We start from the raw sequence: 20,178 nt of genomic DNA, 5'->3' as shown, positions 1-20,178 counted from the left end.
TGGGGCCCAGAAACTTCTGGCTTTTCCCAAAACTAAAATCACCTTTGAAAGGGAATAGATTTCAGAGCAGCAATGAGATTCAGGAAAATACAACAGGGCAGCTGACGGCAATTGGGAGAACTGTTGAGGCCCCACGGTGCCTACTTTGAAGGGGACTGAGGCATCATTGTCCTATAAACAATATTTCTTGTATCTTCGTCAATAAATGTATCTACTTTTTCATATTACATGGGTGGATACCTTCTGGACAGACCTTGTATAGCTCAATATTCTCTATTGATTATATCAAAAAAATTTTAATTTTCGGGTTAGGGTATATGTGATTCAAAATAATAGTTTTCATTTAATGGAGGCTTTCTTTTGAACTTGAATATTCCTAAATATTTTATATACACCATTGGATCCTCATAATCATCCCCTGAAGTAGGAGGTATCATGAGGCATACTTTGCGGAAAAGGTAGCCAAGATATGAAGAGTATACATGGAGCAGGTGGAAACCAGGAATCAAACCTAGGCAGACTCCAGATCCTGTGCTCTTAAGCCGTTAAGATTACCAACCTAGGTTCTCAAGAAGCATTGCAACATTTCTTTTAAATTACAAAGTTTCAATATGTTCACCCACTTGCCCCAGATTGTCTTCCAACCACACAATTATATTCTGTGGAAATAGCCTCAGCCCTAATCTGGACCTTGGGCTCAAACAGTGCAGCTGAGTGACTTGGTGGAAAAATCTCTCCATCTGCCTGCTAGCTGCAAAATGGAAGAATGAGCTGCCTCTTCCTGACACCATCAGAGGGGAGAGAAACTATCTCCGGAGACCCCGGAGGCTTTGGAACGTTCAAGAATGTTCCAAAAGAATAGAATTTTCCCAAAGCTCAGGTGATTAGCGTGGGTGGCCTCAGCCACAGTTCCTCACCTCTCCCATGCTTTCTAACCTCAAACACACCTTTATGTAGTTTTAGAATCTGAGACATCAGCATTTGTAATTACATTTTAGGCACCCACTGAAAACTGTAAAAGAATCCACAGATCATTGTCACCTTCTGAGCCTAAACCCACAGTGCTCTAGAGAGGAAATGCCTGGGTACAGTCAGAATAAAGTATGTTTGCTTGGGTGAAGGCGGCGTGAAGATCAAGCATAGAAAATTTTCTGCTGCTCTTAGTTCACATGTTGAAGTATAAATTTCTCAGGAGGTTCAAATTAAATAATAAATCCCAAAGCTATTATAATTTAAACTAAAAAAAACACTTTTCCAGGCTGTGTTAGAAAATGATTTTACATGTGGCATAAAAGAATTAAATATTTCTATATCTGAATGTTCTATGACTTTGTTTCTAATTATTTTTAGGACAGTAAGACAGTTTACAGTAGCATGCCCTGTTATATTTATTTGCTTCATTTTATTATTAGGAAAAGATATACAACTTGCATAAACTTGACCCATGTCGAGCATCAAACATATATCTTTTCTCTGGGAATAGAATTATTAGAGAGAAGCCTCTGTTAACTTATGTTCTTGTTTATTTTGAAGTGAAGTCAACAGTATTTTTATTTTAAACATATGAACAGATTCTAGAGCATGTGGGCATGGAAGACTGATGCTAATGATTATTGGCACTAAGGTATCATTCATACTATATTTTTAAACCGCAGATCATTTTGGAGCATTGACAGTTGATGGTTTTAGAGTGTGGAATCTACTTGTTACCTGACTCTCCCATATTTTCTCCCAGCAGAAATTGTAGTATGCATTTTGGAGAGTTAAATTTTAAGAAAAGGTGTATAGTATCTTCCAGATCAAACACAGGAAAAGTACTCCAACACCCCTCACTAAACTACCTTTAACATAATCTTGTGACATGAATCAAACTGAGGAGTTACGAGATAGAGCACGTAACCCTTAATAACTCCTGCCATTACATTTGTTACAGAGTATCTTAGTTATGTTTTGTGTAAACCCAACACCTACCACCATCAACACTGAGTTTCCATGGGGGAGATCTTGTGTCCTTGTCACCTAGAGCAGTGCCTGACACAAATTGAGTACAAGGTAATTGTTTGAATTAATACATTGATTGATCCAGTGATTCACGGGTGACCAAGCTAACTAAGATTGCTACAAGTAGCCAAACTGTATTAGAAATCATTGACATTTCAAAGGAACTATATGACCAGATAAGAGACAATTTCAGGATATTCTGTGCCTGGGAGGCCAAATTAAGATGGCAGGTTTTCAGGAAGGAAAGTATGTCATTTAGTATAAAACAAAGATATAGCCAAACGATTTATGTGAAAGTTGACAATCAAATGTATGTCACAACAATTCATTTTTAAATGTTCTGTCATTAGCAATAACTTGGATATAAAACAAAAGGTTAAAATCTTGCTGATTCTCCCAGGGACAGGTCACTTCACATACGCCCTCACCAGGCTTAGTCACACCATGCAAACTGGGGCTCTTTCTCCTGCCTTCACCGAGGAAGGAACTGAAGAATTTTCAAATGTTAAAACAATGATTTCCAGCCCACACCAAATAAATCATTATCTCTGAGACTGGGGGAGGTTTATTCAAAAAGTTTTTCTAATGTGTTTATGGTGAATCCAGGGTCAAGTACAATTGGATTAAAATTTGGGAGAAAAAAATAAGAAGAAGATACATTTAGGGATCATTCAACAAGGTGGACACTGGGTAGAAAATGGGACAATGGGCTGTGACCCATTGTGGAATTTAGTGGGTTCAAACAAACATTTAAAAAAGTAAAATAGAACAATTATTAAAGTGCATCACACATAGTATTATTTCACGAGTTTTTGTCATATCTGCATGTCCATAGATCAGCATATGTGTGCAATGTATCATAATGCATACACTGGATCAAAAGCATTCACAAAACATCGGTCTAAAATGACGGAAGTGTGTGTCAACCCTTGTTCTGCAATCAGGATGAGGTCTGCAGAGTACCACGCAATTTATTAATCAAGGCATATCTCTTCATTAAACTCTTACATTAGTCATATTTGGCTAGTTTACACTGCAGTAACAAATAACTCAGTGCCTTAGAACTGATTTATTTCTTGTTAAATCTATATATTCTCCATGAGTCATTGTCTTCATTAGTTTTCAGATTTACAGAGAATTTTCAATGTGGGATATTTTTTGATGTGTAGAAATAGGAAGAGAACAGTGGAGGCCTGTGATGGCTTATAAATTTACTGCTAGGAAGTGGCATGTACCACTGCTCACAGTTCATTGGCTAAAGAAAGGTCACATGGTTCAGCTTGGCACTGTGTATAATGCTCCTATAGAGAGGAATGGCAGATTTTTTCAACACCACCACAATTTACCACAGCTCTTAAGCTATTCCCTTAAAAATTTGTCCTCATATTCTTTATTTTCAGGGCTTTACTGAGATTTTGGCGAGATTAATTTATCTGAGGTTTTGTGGGTAAATACTTCTGGTTCTAGCCTCTAAGAACTTTGGTGCCACAGATTCCTTACACTTTATTGTCACTTTGCAACAAATAACACATCTGTCTGAGTTGGTGGTACTGAAGACTTTAAAACCACCTGAGACCCAGATGTCTTCATTTTTTGCTTCAGATGCCTAACTTTGGGCCCTGTAGTATACTTTCATCAACCAGAGTTATTAAAAAAACAAACATTACACTTGACTAAGATTCATATCAGAAGTTTCTAGAGATACTTGTTAGAATATGGAGATGGTGAAAGGTATTCATGGGTTGTAGAATTTGAAACCCTTCAGCTACCACACTCTGGCTGGTGTCAAGTGGCTCATTTTGTTTCCAGAGAATTAATGTTGTTTCCAAAAATTAGCTCTCATATGGCTCATTCAGGTAACCAGTGTTGAGTATGGAAATTAGATTTTTGTTCATACAAGTTTATTACATTATAGCTTATGAATCACAGTGGCTACGTGCCAAATTCCCTTTCAAGCTAAGCAGCCTCTTTGCTATGTTATTCCAGCTGAGTCTTTTATTTGAAGTGTTTCTTCATCTTGGCTCATTCAGCCACAAACAGAAGTTGCCCTATGGGAGATAACATCTTATGTTTATTTACTTTATAGGATTATCACCTCTGGGCTCATTGCAAGTGCAAAACATATCAGGAAAGAGAAAAATCTGATTTCAGGAAGTCAGGAGTCCCTTAACCCTGAAATGTACCTGACTTTCCCTGGATACCGTGGTACAGAAAAATCAAGTCATTGGCTTGTCTGTCAGGAGACTGGGTCTGTGATCACTTTTGTTGCACTGTGGCCATGCGACTTTGGGCAAGTTATTTTACTTCTCTGATTCTCTTTTCATATTTGCAAAACACATGATGAGTCTCCCAAAATTCTTAGTTTCAGGGCTTTATTCTCCTTATAAAATTCTGCAGAATATACATTGCTCATATACAGTCATATACATTGTTCCAGCAAATCATTAAAGAAGAGATTCTTGTTTAGAAAATATGAAAATAAAAATTTATTTTTTCATATATAGAAATTGCCAATAACATCTAAGTTTCAACCTAATGCTTAAGTTCTGTTAAGTCATTGAAAATGACTAGGTCCCCTTCCAGTCACAATACGGTGAAGGCCACCAGCCCCACCGACATAGACACAGTCTTATTTCCAAACACGAAAGGAAGCTAAGGATCATGAGACACTGCGGAAAGAGCGCTTCCGTTATGAAAGAGAGGAACCATGACAAAGAAACCAGGGTGGGGGCAGGGAGGACAGGGATAAAATCAAGGGAGCATCTCATTAAATGGAGCGAAAGAAAAAATGATGGAAAATAAGAGAGAAACTATATGAAAATTATAGGACCATACATCTGACTGTATTGAGAGAGATTTTAGTACTGAACGGCTTAATAAGGTTTAGTGATGGATACATAGAAAACAACTTGAACACAAAACAAAGCCATTGAACACTACCTAAACAATGATTATGGTGTAAACACTGAAAACTGATTTCACAAATCAAGTGAGAAGATGCATTCACGAGGGAGTAGCTTAAACAAAACAAGCTATAAGAATTTATGTAAAATGTTTTATTTTTAATAGAATTTTCAGAACCTTAGTGATAAAAATAGAATATTCTATTAGTGATAGAATAGATAGAATATTCTCTTAGTGGTAGAATAGAATAGAATTTGCAAACCTTATTGATTTCTGTGTCTACACATGGTGCTCTTTCTTCTATGCTCCATGATCTAATATTAGTGATGATAGTTTCCTGAAGTCACTCCTTTTATGCAGTGATTTAAAATCACCAGCTAAAGTTAGAAACCAATCTTTGGAAAATAATGGTATTTCCCTCTCAGCCCTCTAACTTGGAACAAGATCAAAAGGTTGCCTTTCTCAGTGCCATGTGCTTGCTATGTTACAAATGTAGAGATACTGTTATGTTATCCTATGTTAATAGTTTATCCAAATTAAAATATGGTTATGAATTATTGCATTATGAAGCAGATGCAGCATATGGTCCTCAGGCTTCTTAGCTCCCCACCTCAGCAAACCAAGTACCCTTTAATTCTTTCCCTATGGTTCTGATGAGCTGTATTTGCTTATTTTAGTGCTGTCTTTTAAAATTTGGAACTGTTTCTTTATTGGCCCAGTTTGATGAAATGTCATTTGATAAGTTGACTTTGCATTTACAAATTGTTGGCATTGATCTCTATATTGTCATTTCCAAGGCTTTCTGGCCTAGCCCTTTGTTATAATTTAGTTTGCACAAAAGTGTGGGTTCCGATCTTCGATTAAACATTCAAAATCAAGTGATTTAGTCCAATGTAAGAAATGACAAGTTAATGGAATTGATATCTCTTCCATGGAGTACAATCAAATCTGTTGGTAAAATACATTAGCAACTGATCATCTCAGAAATTACAAATTCAGTTGCATGGTTTTCTATTTTAATTAAGGAGTTGAAATAACTTTCAATTACAAATAGATTTCCCTGTTTTAGAATTGTCTGGGCCACTTAAACATTCTTGACTGGTTTTCTCCTACAATCCAGTGCTCTTGGGAGCCAGTTTTGTTCCTTGCAATGTGTTCTCTCAGAGAACAAAAAGCCTGAAAAGTTGTAGGTTTTTTCAAAGTACAAAGGTTATTCTGGTGCAACATTTCCTGACCAGCGAATCACATATGTGAGCCCTAAACGAAAATCTTTATTAGGCAAATAGAGGAAACATGAAATAAATGAAAACATATCTCTAAAAAATGGTACTTTATAGGAAACTTTTCGGAAATGGAGAGGAGAAGAAAACCATTATTGGATGTGTATTCTAGGTGACCCTGTGTGGTGATATGGAGATTGTCATAGTAATAAGAATAGCAGCTAACATTTTTAGTGCTTACTGTGTGCAAGTCATTACCTTTAGTTATTTGCAGTCATCAAACTATTTCTCACATGAGGAAACGAGAGTAGAATATCTATTTTACAGGTGAGGAACCTGAGGCACAGAAAGGTTAAATAAACTGGCCAAAGTCACCAAGCTGGTGAGAGCTGGCGGAGCCTGGAATTTGAGTCATGCCATGTGGCAAGACTAATCAGGAGGCTATTGCAGCAAAGCTGGTGAGAATGGATGAAGGCCTAAACCATGCCCTCCTAATCCAGGGTCAAGTTCATAAAGAAATGTACTCCAGTGGTGTGCTCATTGATTGTGAGGCCTGCCCGAGACTCAATTAAATTTTAAGTGACAGCTTTTTAAAAATATGCTTTGACATTATTTCCATGGTGTTAATATTTCCCAGTTGTGTGTGTGTGTGTGTGTGTGTGTGTGTGTGTGTGTGTGTTTCTTTGTCTTTTTAAAAAGCTCATTCATAGACTTCTGTGAGTGAAATCTTACATGGATGTGTTTTGGCTTCTTATCCACAGAAGCATTTACAAATCACTCACTTGATCAAGGCATTAAAATAAACCTGCTAATGGAATTGAGTTTACCAGGCACATTCTACAGGCAAAGCTTTGCTCGATCACACAATTGCGGAGATGAACCGATGGCTAAGGGCTGCACAGCAGTGTGGCTTGCAGAGTTCGGCTTTAGGGTGTGAGGATGTATTCACTCATCTTCATACTGGTTTTGCTCTAATTCCATGCCAATAATGCCAAATTTGTGACCATTCAATATTGCTTGCTTTTACTTTGCCATTACATTTAATGCTTTCATCAAAAGGGCCTGAACAGTGCATATCTTTGCTACTGGGAAATTAAATCAAGTTTTTAAGCCAGTTGCCATCATGGTCAAACCAAAACATTTTGTGAGTAAAGGCCTTATTCACGACCCTCAAAGTCAGCAGACCTTTCTACAGTGGTACAAAAGTTGCCAAAAAGCAGAATTAAATCACTGAGAGACTGAAAAGTGGCATTTTTTATAAAGATTTTTTTTGTATATTCTTTGTGAGGCAGCGGCTGTGAACGCCAGATGCCAATCACACAGCACCAGTGGGTTTGCAAGGTTACAGGATGGGGGGAAAATGAAGGTTAAGTGCAGGACACAGCAGAGATTACTTACGGTAATGAATTCTATCATTTTTCTAGACAGAGTTGGATTAACGTTCATCCTGAAAAGAGATTACAGTAAGTCTGACTCTTGCGGTGAACAAATATTAAGCAGATCATTTATGTTCAACATATGAGTCGAGAGTCCTAATGAATGTATGATTTATCATGTACAAGGGGGGAAACGTAACCTGTCCCCTAACTGTACATGCCAGATGCCCTGGGGTTTTGTGAAGGAGTGAAAGCATCGTGCCCTGTGCTGCAAGCCTCCTTCCTCCAAGTGGAGCCTTGAGAGACGACTGGGGACCTTAGTGTCATCGTCCTGCAGCTGCACCTCCTGTTCTGAAGAGCACCCCTCCTTTCCATGACCGTCACAGAAACCACCCCTGTCTGACATCAGCATGTCCCCCAGTCCCTGATGGAAGTAGGGGGGCATCCTGGGGGCCACCATGTGTCCATACTTGTGCACTCACACAGTCAGGCCCCCGTGTCTGCTCTTCCTTTTCCAAGCGTGGGCGGGGTGGGTTCTGTTTGTCCTTATGGTAAATCTTGGGCAGTTGCGCTCATTTTTAGAACTAGCCTTTGATTCATTTGTACAGTGTATTTTTTGCCATCATCTACTTTTTAGAAGACAGTGCCTTCTGTACATGGCTTTCATTTTAACACTATAATAGCATTTTTTTTAATTTCAAAAACAATGCTATGAGAAGGGTACATCATTTTGGTGGGATTCTTTCCAAAAATATCACAGCCTCAATCTAATCATGATAAACCATCAGACAGCCCAAACTGAAGGCTATTCTACAAAACAAATGGCAAGTACTCTTCAAAAGCAGTGTGGTTGTGTCATGCAGACTAGAAGATACCAATAACCAAACCCAAAGAATCTCACCATCCAGAAGTAACAACCGTTTATATGGTAAAATATACCTGACCTTTCTCTTTACATTTACATTCACATAATGTTTTAAGAAAAATAAAAATATGATATGGGTCTGTGGTTGCTTAACTGCTTATTCACTCAAAAGCATGTTGTGACCGAATTTCTGTAAAAGGCAAACGTGGATGGACTCTGTCATACAGTGCCCTGGGGTGTCTGTCTGTGGATGAGGACTCAGGGCAGAAAATCGTCACACCACGTCATTGCTGCCCCCCGCCCCCTCTCCCTCTGGAGCTCACAGAAACCATCAGCTCAGTCCACTGCGGTCCTTGTAGTCCAAGTGACTCCGTGTAAGCCTTTATCCTCATGAGCCGCAGTCACACATGGAACTTTGTGATGAGCTCTACAGTGCCTCTCTTGTTACTGAGGGTGACAAATTTCTTAAGGAGGCTTTCACATCTGTGGACACAGAGAAGGGATATAGTACATTCCACTCAATCCACACCCCCTGCTCTGTAAAGTTCTGTCCATCAAAAGGTGAGAATCCTCCAACCAGTGTATGTGACTCTCAGGCTCCACACATCCACCTTGGGGACATCTTACTTTGGGCCCTGGAAAGAGTTCAGGACACTATGAAGGGCTTCCACATGGGTACCCAGCTATTGCCAAAGGTGAACCAAAGGCTGCAACCTTGACATTCAGGTCGGCATCTGAGAGCAGGTGTTTTGCCTGTAGATGGACAGCATCCTTCTGGTTGCAACATTGTGCTGCAGACACTGTCTGGCAGAATCTGCCGGGTGCCTCTTTGTCTTTCCTGCTGCAGTGATCTGCTGGGGGAGGAAACACCCCCTCCACTAGCACACTCCGTGACGAGGTAGGGTGTTTCCTCAGTCTTCAGCATTTCAAATAATTTCACAATGTCAGAGTGATCCAAGGCTTTCGTTATTTTGACCCCATGGGATACTCCCTGAAGCCTGGAGATCTGCTGACTCTTATAATGGGGTCCATGGCCACCTCTTTCCCCAGCCTCAAAGTGTGATGAAGAAGCAGACCTTTACTGGAATCCCTTTCTCTCTCTCACCTGTCTCAGACAGCTGCTCTTCAACTGGCCCAACCTCCCTGATTGCTGAGGTCACTATAACCCTGGATATCTAGGTACTTTTATTTATACAGATATTTTAAGTAAACATGTCTGAAGTTTCTATCCTGCATGGGGTGGGAAGTCCAAGTCGCCTTTCAGTGGACCCAGGATTCCTTATGAGGCAGGATGAGGAGCTAGTGATATCTGTCTCCCAGTCTCCCTCTAAGTTTTGTCTCTTGCAGGTACATCCGGTGACCCTTCCCCTCGGCCCAATAGAGTCCCTCAGTGGGACACTGCTCTGCATCCTCTCCTGTTCACCTGCCTCCGCCCTAAGCACATGTGGTGTGTGCAACAGACTTTAGTGAGTGTTTTCAGACTTAAAAAAAGGTCATGTGGCTCCCAGGCCAGCAAACAACTTCTAGTTGAAGATGGGCCATTTCTGTCCCTATAAGCTCCCTCCCATCCATTTAGTCTCATCATTGTCCTTCACACCGAGTCCCAGTTTTTCAGGATATGACCTCACAATTTTGTCCTCTGTGCTTCCATGCTTTTCTTCATTTCTCTTGCTTCTTAATTCCAACCCCCCACATTTCTGTTTGTATCTTGTGCAGAGAAATTTTATTATCTTTTAGACCAGGTCATGCCTAGAGAACCTTATCACAGCCAAACACACCCAGTGAAAGCATTCTTCTAAATATAGTTCTTTTCCCGAGAACGTCAGCTCTTAGCAGTGTCTTTTTGCCTGCTCACACTTAGCCAATAGTTCAAAGGATGGAGAGGTTCCTCCTTCTAACCTGAGCATCTCCATCAGAGGTGAAGGTGTGCGGGGAGGGCTGACGAATGAAACTCTTCAGGCAGAGAATGGGTGAGCAAAACCACTTACATGCAACTGCTTACTATATATGAATAACAGGGAAAACTAATCCTGTCCTGTGTACCAGCTACTTTCAAATAATCTAACCTGAACAGTAAACCTCTCAGGTATATATTATGATGATCATTTTCAGATAAAAGTGAGCATCCTCACAGCTAGTGTACTGAATTTAAAATTTCCCAGTATGAGTCAGATGTACAGAAATGCAACTTTATGACTAAATTCAAATTTCTCATGAGCCACTATATCTGCTGATGGCAGAAAACACTAAATATTTTCAGTGAAAAGTAGCTCAGTCACTTAGTCTCTTTCATATAAATATTAAATAAGATTTAGGATTCTCTCTTCCCATTCCTCCCTGTTGGTCCAATGAGTCCTGTTGTGCAGATGTTTACCTTAGTTGTCTTTGGTGTCCTGGGGTGCCTCCTAGCTAGGGCTCCCACATGGACCTCTACCTTTGCATCCATTACTAAGGTGCCCACAGTTGGCTGTAACTCCCACCTAGTTTCCCAGCAAAGTAACACATGTGTCTCCGAGCTTCCTTTGCCCCAACTGGGATCTCACGGAGGATGCGGGCAGCCACGAGTCAACCAGGCCCTCCACTCACTCCTCCTCTCTTGGGATCTTTCACCCATAGCCTTGCAAAGATGTCCTTTCTTCCCAGTATCCTGAAGACCATGTGGATTCTCAATTATCAAGAGTTGTAGGAACACTTTAGGTATCCTCATGCCCACACTGGAGCCAAGGGAGAGAGGAGAAATAGAGGGTATTTTGACAATAGTTCTAAGAAGCAATGGCAAATTCCATTTTCTAATTAAGTGGCTTCCAAAGAAAGCCCAGGAAAAGATAAGCAGAGCAGCTTCAAAAGTCCCTTGCTCGACAACAGTTTATTCAAAAGGTCAGCATTATAATGAAATATTGCAATGCACATCAGTTGTATAGTTTTGGAAAATTTAACCACACACACACATCACTCATCAGAAAAAAATCTTCACTCATCAGAAAAAAATTGAAAAAAAGGAAAAAAATTAATTATTAACGTACTATCACAAATATTAGGTGACCTGATACAAATGTGTTAAAAAAACTATCAGTCAACACATACGTTTAGTGCTTGTTTTTCTGAATTGCTATGCATGTATAAAAGCTGCTCACCACTTACCTGGGAGGTTGTTACAATAGCCTGGACTCCTAGTCTAGAGTGATCACAGGAAAAATGGAGATGAGGGAATGACTTCTACAGATGCTGTGGAGAGTGCTGGGCTTTAAATGTCTATGGGAACAATGTGTGATAAGTCACTAGCCAAATCTGTTACATATTTATTTAACTAAAGCTGTAGCATGAAGATGAACTTGAAATATTAGAAACCAAGGATTTTGTGTTGGTTCACTCTTTTCTACTTTAGATGTTTCCTTTTAACCAAAGAAAACATGTCTTAAATGTCTTTTCTATTTTATATACACATTTTATGTACTTAGATTGTTTTCCACTACTTTCTTCTATATAAATTTGAACCATACTTGAAACTTAAAACTTCAAGATATGTTCCACAACCTGTGTGGAAAAAATCTCGAGCAGCGATTCAGTGGTTTATGCATAGAACTTGGTTTAATCATTGAGAAACTTTGTGAGCTCTCATTGGTATAATTTGTGAGTTGTGTACTTGTAGTCACTGAAACAGTGAAGAGGATATTTGAGAAAATGCATATTGTTTGGGGGGGACTAAGATGGGGTACGGACCTTTTTTTTCAGTTTTCTGTTTGTTTTTGTTTTTGTTACACACCATTGCTTCAAGACCCTTTCAAGGTGTGGGATTTGAGCATTCCCAGCGAACATTCCCTCACTTAGCAGTGGCCAGTGGCATTTTATTTTCGAAGTCACAGAGCATGAGAGAGACAAACAGCAGTATTTGTAGTGCGCCAGATGCAAGAGGGACTTCCAGGATCATTATGGTGATATCCTTTCTTCCCAGATATTTCACATGAAATATCTAATGAAGACAAATTCTGTTATCTGCCTTCAATGGGTCATAAGTTGGACTAGCACTGTACTTTTTTTTTCCTGAAAATATGTAAAGTTGTGACATGGTGTTTAATAGTTTTAAGCCATTGCTGTCAAAATAAACACAGCTGTATGAAATGATGACCCTCTCATCTTTGTAAAAATACAATGGCCTCCTGATATGTTTTCCTAACTCTGGATGTTGTTACTAATCCCCTGGATTTCTGAGCTCCCTCCTTTCTCCAAGTGAAGAGCGCAGTTTTTTTTTTTAAATGGTTTTATTTATTTTTAGAGAAAGGGAGGGAGAAAGAAAGGGAGAAAGGGAGAGAAATATCGATGTGAGAGAGAACATCAATCGTTTGCTTTTGTGCCCTGACTGGGAATATACCCACAACACAGGCATGTGCCCTGACCAGGAATTGAACCTGTGACAATTCCTCTGAGGGACAATGCCCAACTGAGCCACACTAGTCAGGGTGATGAAATTAGTGACATTAAATTACAATATGACAAAAAGCCTTTGAAAATCTACGTCACAATGCAACATCCATACGATGTTAAAACAATAAATGTAGACCAAGGAGAAGTTAATGAACTGAGAGGAAATTTTGTGAACTAGGTCACCTGCAAACCTTGAAAGGGTCATTAGTGATAGCTTGCACGAAATGGCAGTTGCTGACTTGGGGGTCCTGCTGTACAATCATATGTGTGAGCTCTTCTTGTTTAATCTTTGGATATAAAAGTCACTGTTATAATATTTTCTTGGTACACTTTTGTATTTCTCAAAAAAGCAAGTCTCTATTGCTAAAGGTTGCATTTAAGAAAAGAATGGGGAAAGGGATGATGAGTAAGATACATTTCTAAGCAATGTTTCCTGTCTTCCCATTTCTAAGTATGTTTATTTAAACAGCAGCATACATTTTGTTAATTTTTATAAAGATAAATTGTTTTCACCCTGGCTGGGTTGATCAGTTGGCTGGAGTGCCTTCCAGTACACCGAAAGGTTAAGGGTTCAATTCCCAGTCTGTGCACATAGCTGGGTTTCGTGTTTGATCCCAGGTCAGAGCATGTACGGAAGATGTATGATCCAGGTTTCTCTCACACCAGTGTTTCTCTCTCTGTCCTTCTCCCTTCCTTTCTCTCTAAAATCAATACACATATCTTCAGGAGAGGATAAAAAAAGATAAATTGTCTTCTAAAAACAGAAAGCAGAGTTTTGATACTTAGTTCCTTTATTTCTATCACACTCTAGATTTTTGTTTGTTTGTTTTGGTTCATTTTTCCCCCCTGAAAGACTTTATGTTTGTTTTTCAAGTTTAATTCCACCTTGTTGGGTTGTGGAAAGATAAAAACTTCTGATAAAGTTAACCTAGCTACATAAAAGTCCACGTTGCATATGATCATAATCTTGATCTTTGACTAGATCCAAACTAGTAAAATCTTGTGATTAATCAGAATGGGTTGCATTGTTTGTAGTGTGTCATCTTCACAGATGGGAGAGAGAATTATCAGAGTTCTCTTGAATATTTTTAATCCCTTCTAAGATAAAATGCCTTTGATGTTTGGGGGTGTTCTTTAAATCGGGTTGAGTTCCCCAAATAAATGACTTGGAAGAAAGTTTGAATTCTAGTTTTGGTAGGACTATAGGTCAAAAAGAAAAGAAACTTGTTTTTTAATTCATAGTATTTCAACATTGCCTTGAACATGCTTCATATGTTTTAAAATATTGTAAAATTTAACAAATATTTCTATCCATTGCAGGATGAACAAAAATGTTCATAAAAATATAATGAAATATACCTCTTGGGAATGATGTTGAGGTTTTTATTGTTCTTCACAGCATAAAACATTTTGTCAAGATTATTAATTGCTCCTTTTCTAATTGTCTGATTCCAGTCTACTGGAGATCTGATAACGGAGCTTTACTTCGACCACTAAAATACCTGATGTCTACCAAACACCCAGAATGCGGCAAGAGCTCCCAGTTGCCAAATGTTGCCTAAATGTATCTGTCATTTCAGGCAGTCACTTGGATCTTGCAACACATAATTTCCTTAAAGTGTTGCTCACCAAATGCTCTGAACTGAACTGTACACCCCACAGCCACACACAGCAGGGGTGTCCAACCTGTGGCTTGCAGGTGGCACACGGCCCGGGATGGCTATGAATGCGACCCGACACAAAACTTAACGCATTATTAGATTGGTGTGTGTGTGATTACACATCACAATGTATTTAATGTGTGGCCCACGACAGCTCTTCTTCTTCCAGTGTGGCCCAGAGACACCAAAAGATTGGACACTCCTGTCAGAGACTCATTAAATATATTTCTATGATTACATGGGAATCATTGAATAAAAGAATAAAAAAACTGTGCAATTCATCTAATCCCCTTAAAGACTACCTTAATAACACACATATATTAAAATAAGAATGATTTAATTTATTTAATTTCTTTTTTTTTCTTACAGGAGACCTGGCGAGCCCCCATTGATACAAGGCTGGCTTCCTCACTTTGGAGTGGCCCTGGAAGTAGGAAAAGATCCCATAGGTGTCATGAAAACTCTTCAAAAGCAACACGGTGACACCTTCACACTCCTCCTTGGGGGTAAACAGCACTTCATATATCATAACATCTCACTTGTTCTGTAATGTCATTCTGTCTTTCTCTAGGCAGCATATGGAATATTTGTACAGAATTGTTTTATTTGTAGAACTAATACAAAAGTAAACTATGTTCTTGAGCATAGTAATGTTCACATTAAACAAAAACAAATTATAAAACACTCTTGAGGGTAACTAGGTAACCTGATTTTCCAGCCATCACTTGTCGTTACAGTTTGGTTTGGTTCGGTTTTAAGAATGGTTTTTAAAAAGTTATTCTGTATTAATGGCCTTTATTTTGTAAAGAATTTTTAGGTTTATAGAAAATTGATCATATATTACAGAGAGTTCCCATATGTCCCTCCCTCCATTATATTTTCCCCTGTTCTTAACATCTTATGCTAATACTTCTTACAACTGATGAGGCACTGTTGATATGTTAGTAAAAATCTGTGGTTTACATTAGGGTCTACTCTTTGTGGTGTATGGTTCTTTGAATTTTGACAAATGCATACTATCATGTATACACCATTACAGCATTACACAGAATAGTTTTCACTGCCTTCAAAACCCCTTGTATTCCACATATTCGTTCCTCTTCCTCTCCCGGAGCCCCTAGCAACCACTGATCTGGAATATATTTTTAAATTGAAAATGTTCATTATCTTTCTACTTTAATAAAATGTTTACGAAGCTAGATAAAAGAAACACAAGTTTACTAGGTACCCCAACCTAAAGGACTAAGAAGAGAAGCTACAATGTTCTTAATTTATCCTCCTTTAAGGCTTTTGCTGTCCAGGTGCATCCCTATCTATTGCTACATAACAAACCTCCCACAGATTTAATGCCTTAAAACAACAACTGGTCTTGCCAGAGTCACTTGTGTGGCTTGAGTCCTCGGCCCTCTTGATTGGGGATAGATGGTCCACACTGGCCTTATTTATGTGCTGGCAGGACCTCCTTGTCCACATGCTGTTTCATCCTCAAAAACAACATCCTCACTATATCAGCTGGTGTTTCAGCAGCGTGAGAGGAAAAGTTGCAAGGCCTTCTGATGTTACAAAACCCCACTTCTGCCTCATTCCATCAGTCAGATCAAGTTGCAGGCCAGCACAGAGTCAAAAGTCGGGAATTAGACTCCACCTCTTCCTGGGCTGAGTGGCAGCCACATTGTCAAGAAGCAATGTAGAGAGAGAGTGGGAATTTATGGAGGCCAACCTTGCACAGTCTTCCACATCAGCTTTTCACCCAGGCTAGCTATTCCCTTTCTTGGTTTTTGTCTGTCCTGTCTATGCTCCAGAAGGCTAATGTCTACAGTCTAGACTTTCTACACTTCTTGGCCCTCTGACTTCTGCTTGGGTGTGCTGGTGAGAGAGGCAGGTGTGTTCCAGCTCCCCACCTCTCACTGGGCTCTGGTAACACCATTCACTCTCCTTCCTAAGGAAATTGAAGACATCAGGTATGGCCTCACTCAGATCCCCAAATATCTACCAAACGTACCAGGTTTCACAACTGTTCTTAACATCTATTCTCCAATTTCAATGTCTGTTCAAGGTAATCTGGGTAATTTTTCCATGTTGCTTACTTTCTGCTTTCTCTGGGCTGGCATTTTATTGTGTACTTCTCTCATACATGTATCTTCATTTTTTTCTCTTTCGAGCCCTTATCCTTCACTTATAACCATGCTTAAGCTTCTCCTATATTCTCTATCTAGTTACTTTTCATTTCTTTTTTTCTCTTCAGCATCCAGGCTTTTCAAGAGTTATCTATATTTGCTGCTCCTACTTGCTTATCTCCTAGAAACCTTCTAACCATAATGAGCCTTCTGCCTTGCTGAGCTCAACAATGGGCTGTCTCCTGGTTGAAACTCTCCATTTGGTTTGACAGCACTGATTCCCCATTCCTTCCTGAAACTCTCTATTCCTTCATTCTCATGACACTGCACCTTCTGGTTCTTTCTCCAACTTGGAGTATTTCTCATCTGAGTCTTCTTTAGGCATGCCTGTTTTCTTTGCTCAACCCCTTTTATTTTCCTCTTACCAGCCTTAGAATTTTATGTTCTATTCCTAAAGAATTTGGGTGATTTCTTCTTACTATAATTACTTTGCTGAATATCAGAAGCTGCCTTTTGTACATAGAGTGACTCCATTTCATTGCTACCATTTTAATGTAATTGGGAGGAAAAAATGATGCAATTGGATGAAACTGTAAGCACGACTGAGTTCTCACCTGGGCGGGGCAATATTTGATTCACCACAACTTCTTCCTTTACCTGGAAGCTGGCAAGTCTCTTCCAAAAGTAATTGTGTGCACTCTTATTTCAGAAAAATTAAAATGGAAAAAAATCATGCATCTTAGAAAGAAAGAAATCATAATATGTGAACATAATCCTCACAAGTATTCCCAGAGTCTGGGCTCCACCTACCTCCCCAGCCTCATGTCTTGCTACCACTTGCCTTGAGCTTAATGCACCATTAATGCACAAAATGGCTTGAAATTGCCTCTCCACACACCAGGCCCTTTTGTGCCTCTGTGTTTTCTCTTGCTATTTATTCTTCCAGAATGCTGTTCTCTTTCAGTCATCCTCACAAGGTAGCTGACCTGGACTCATGCCCTGAGGCCATAGTCTACATATCACTTCCTCCCCAAAGCCTCACTGACCTTTGCCCCTTTCCTTGTTCTGCTGATGCTTCTTCTCCAGGCCCAGTTACACCCAATAGCTCTTCTGTCATAGTATTTAATAAGTTCTGAATGTGTTGCTAATTCACTTGTCGATTTCCTCCCATTATTTTCTAGCTCCTCTATTGTCAACATTTAGTCCAGAGCTCAGCTCTGATTGATTCACAATAAATAATTGATGAGGAATTTCTCAATACCTTGGAGCTGATGAAATATTTACTAGAATACAAATGAAGGCCATAGCTGGTTCTATTCTAAGTGAGCTTTGGCTTCATAATACAAAACTGTATTCTTCACTTTTTTTAAAGAGTCACTTTAAAAAATTCAGCCATATGTTCTAGTGAGTAGATACAACACATTATTGAAATTTTAGTTTTCCTTTTAAAATGCATTACACAGAAATAACCTAAGATGACTAAGCAGAAACTTGTGGCAGATTTGAATCATTGTATTCACTTTTCAACCAAAAAACACACACAATTTCTTCTGACACTTGATATCTTAGTTTTAGTTACTGAGAAGCTTGCTAAATTCCTTATGTCTCAATAATTTGACCATGATTATGTTTTTGAACTCAACAGTAGACAACCACAGTTGAATATGTACTACTAACTTCTCTCTGGCTTCTTACTAGAGTTTGAATAAATTCCTGTCAAGATATCTTATTAACGTATATGGTTCTAATAATCAGTTTGCAAAATGCCTCATTTGGAAGATGTGACATGAGGAACAGTTTTTCACCTTTGTCCCATAACATGACTTCAGTGAATAATGTTCTTGTATGATGAGCAAATGATTGTCATCCCAAAACGTCTCAAGGGACATGGGTGTCATCTTAATAAAGAAATAAAAAGGTACATCTTTTCATGAGAAATCATGTAAATTTGTGACCTGTCGCAGAAAATCGTTCTCTAATTGGTGGTGTGTGGTGGTGCGGCCGAGTCGCTTTCCTCGGGTGTCATGCAGGGGAAGCCGCGCTGCACATCATTGTCAGCAGCTGGCGAAATCTCCCTAATAAGTGGGAGTGTGCGATGTGGTCAGCCTCGTAAAATGAAAAGGTGGCTTCCATTCCACTCCTCCAACTAACATTTTCAACTTGAGATTTTTAAAAATTTATAGAAGAACCAACTAAACATGGAAATTAAAAGCTTATAATTCCGGAAAACTTCTTTAAGGTTCAAATTTATTTCATATTTTGTTGACTAGGCATTTCTATTCCATATAGTCAAATAATTGTTCTGAATTCCCATGGATGTGTCTCTGTAAAGCACCAAATATCTTAAATGAAAACATTAAAACTCCATTTATAATGATCCAGATGTTCAACTCCTTGTGTATAGAAGACATTAGTGTGGGTGATCTAACTTGTTTTTTGACGTTTACTGACATACTTTGCATCATATAGCTTCACCTTCCTGAAGGACGTAATTTAGAACTAAGCGAAAAGGCTGCTGAGTCAGTAAAGGATCATGCACAGGTTATACAGGAATGCTGGAGTTAATGTCTTAAGGCCCAGAAAGCCCCTAAAAGGGGAAGAGAATGAATTATTGACAAAGAAAACTTTAAAAATTTTGACCCTATTTCAAATTCAAATATACTGCTCATAAAGAATATATCTAGCAAATGTAAGCCTCATTTTGACATTTATATTTTAGACATACGCAAACTCTGAAATTCTTTAAATCAATTATTTTATGTCAGTGCTGACACTATTTTTTTCCTTTTTGAAAAACATGGCAAAGGCCATTGTTTCCACCTTGTGATCTTTGTGAACGAGGCAACTTGCCTATTGACACTTGTTCATTTACATCAAATTACACTAGAGGAAAAGTTCATTTTGCTCCAAGAATCCATGGCCTTCCAAATAACTTCTCAGGTTTCCTTTGTTAGGAAATTTAAATTCATTTTATGAATGTATATGTGTTTTCCTAACTGTCTGATTAAAGATTACAAAGAAACTCTGGTTTTGCATCTCACATTAACAGATGGCGGACAGATGGTTTAAATTAATATTAATTTTGGAAAACTTAGCTTAAATTGTTTATACTGAAGATTAAAAGTTGGAAAGCCAGCTAACATCTCCAGGGTTATTAGTACTTCCAAACCCACTTGAAAAGCAAAATCCAGAAATTAAATGTCCACTTTTAAAGAAATCCACATCTTACTCAGAAAGACAGATAAAATGCAATGCTTTGATGTGGAAGAAAATTAAAATAAAAGTGAGAAAGAGAAAATACAGATCCTGGAATGTAAAAAGCATGGAAAACGGTGAGAATTTTGTCCATACACAAATTGCTTTAAACTGATCCGTAATGATTTTTATACCCAACAGCCTGTGTGCAACAACCGCTTGTTTTTTTTTTTTAAATAATAATCGGTTGCTAACCAAGGTGCTTTTTCCACATTTTATTCTTTTATTTGGAATTAACCTCATCAGTTTTCTCCCACCCTCACCCCCCGAAGAGAGATGGAGGAAAAGGGACCGAAGGTGTGTGTGTGATGAGTTACCGACAGGAGCGCTCACCAGCACGCAGCCCTCCCTCAGCCC

General features: G+C 38.8%; 1 protein-coding gene across 1 annotated transcript in view; it reads left to right on the top strand.

Moving 5' to 3' along the window:
• LOC114514660 (cytochrome P450 7B1) overlaps positions 1-20,178 on the top strand; it is a 162,691-nt gene that overhangs the window by 116,945 nt on the left and 25,568 nt on the right. Inside the window, exon 2 of the mRNA XM_028533882.2 lies at positions 14,819-14,955. Coding sequence (XP_028389683.1) covers positions 14,819-14,955 — 137 coding nt within the window. The remainder of the gene's footprint in view (positions 1-14,818; positions 14,956-20,178) is intronic.

The sequence above is a fragment of the Phyllostomus discolor genome, chromosome 7, assembly GCF_004126475.2.
Source record: "Phyllostomus discolor isolate MPI-MPIP mPhyDis1 chromosome 7, mPhyDis1.pri.v3, whole genome shotgun sequence".
NCBI lineage: Eukaryota > Metazoa > Chordata > Mammalia > Chiroptera > Phyllostomidae > Phyllostomus > Phyllostomus discolor.
This window is presented reverse-complemented; position numbering and strand designations above follow the sequence as displayed.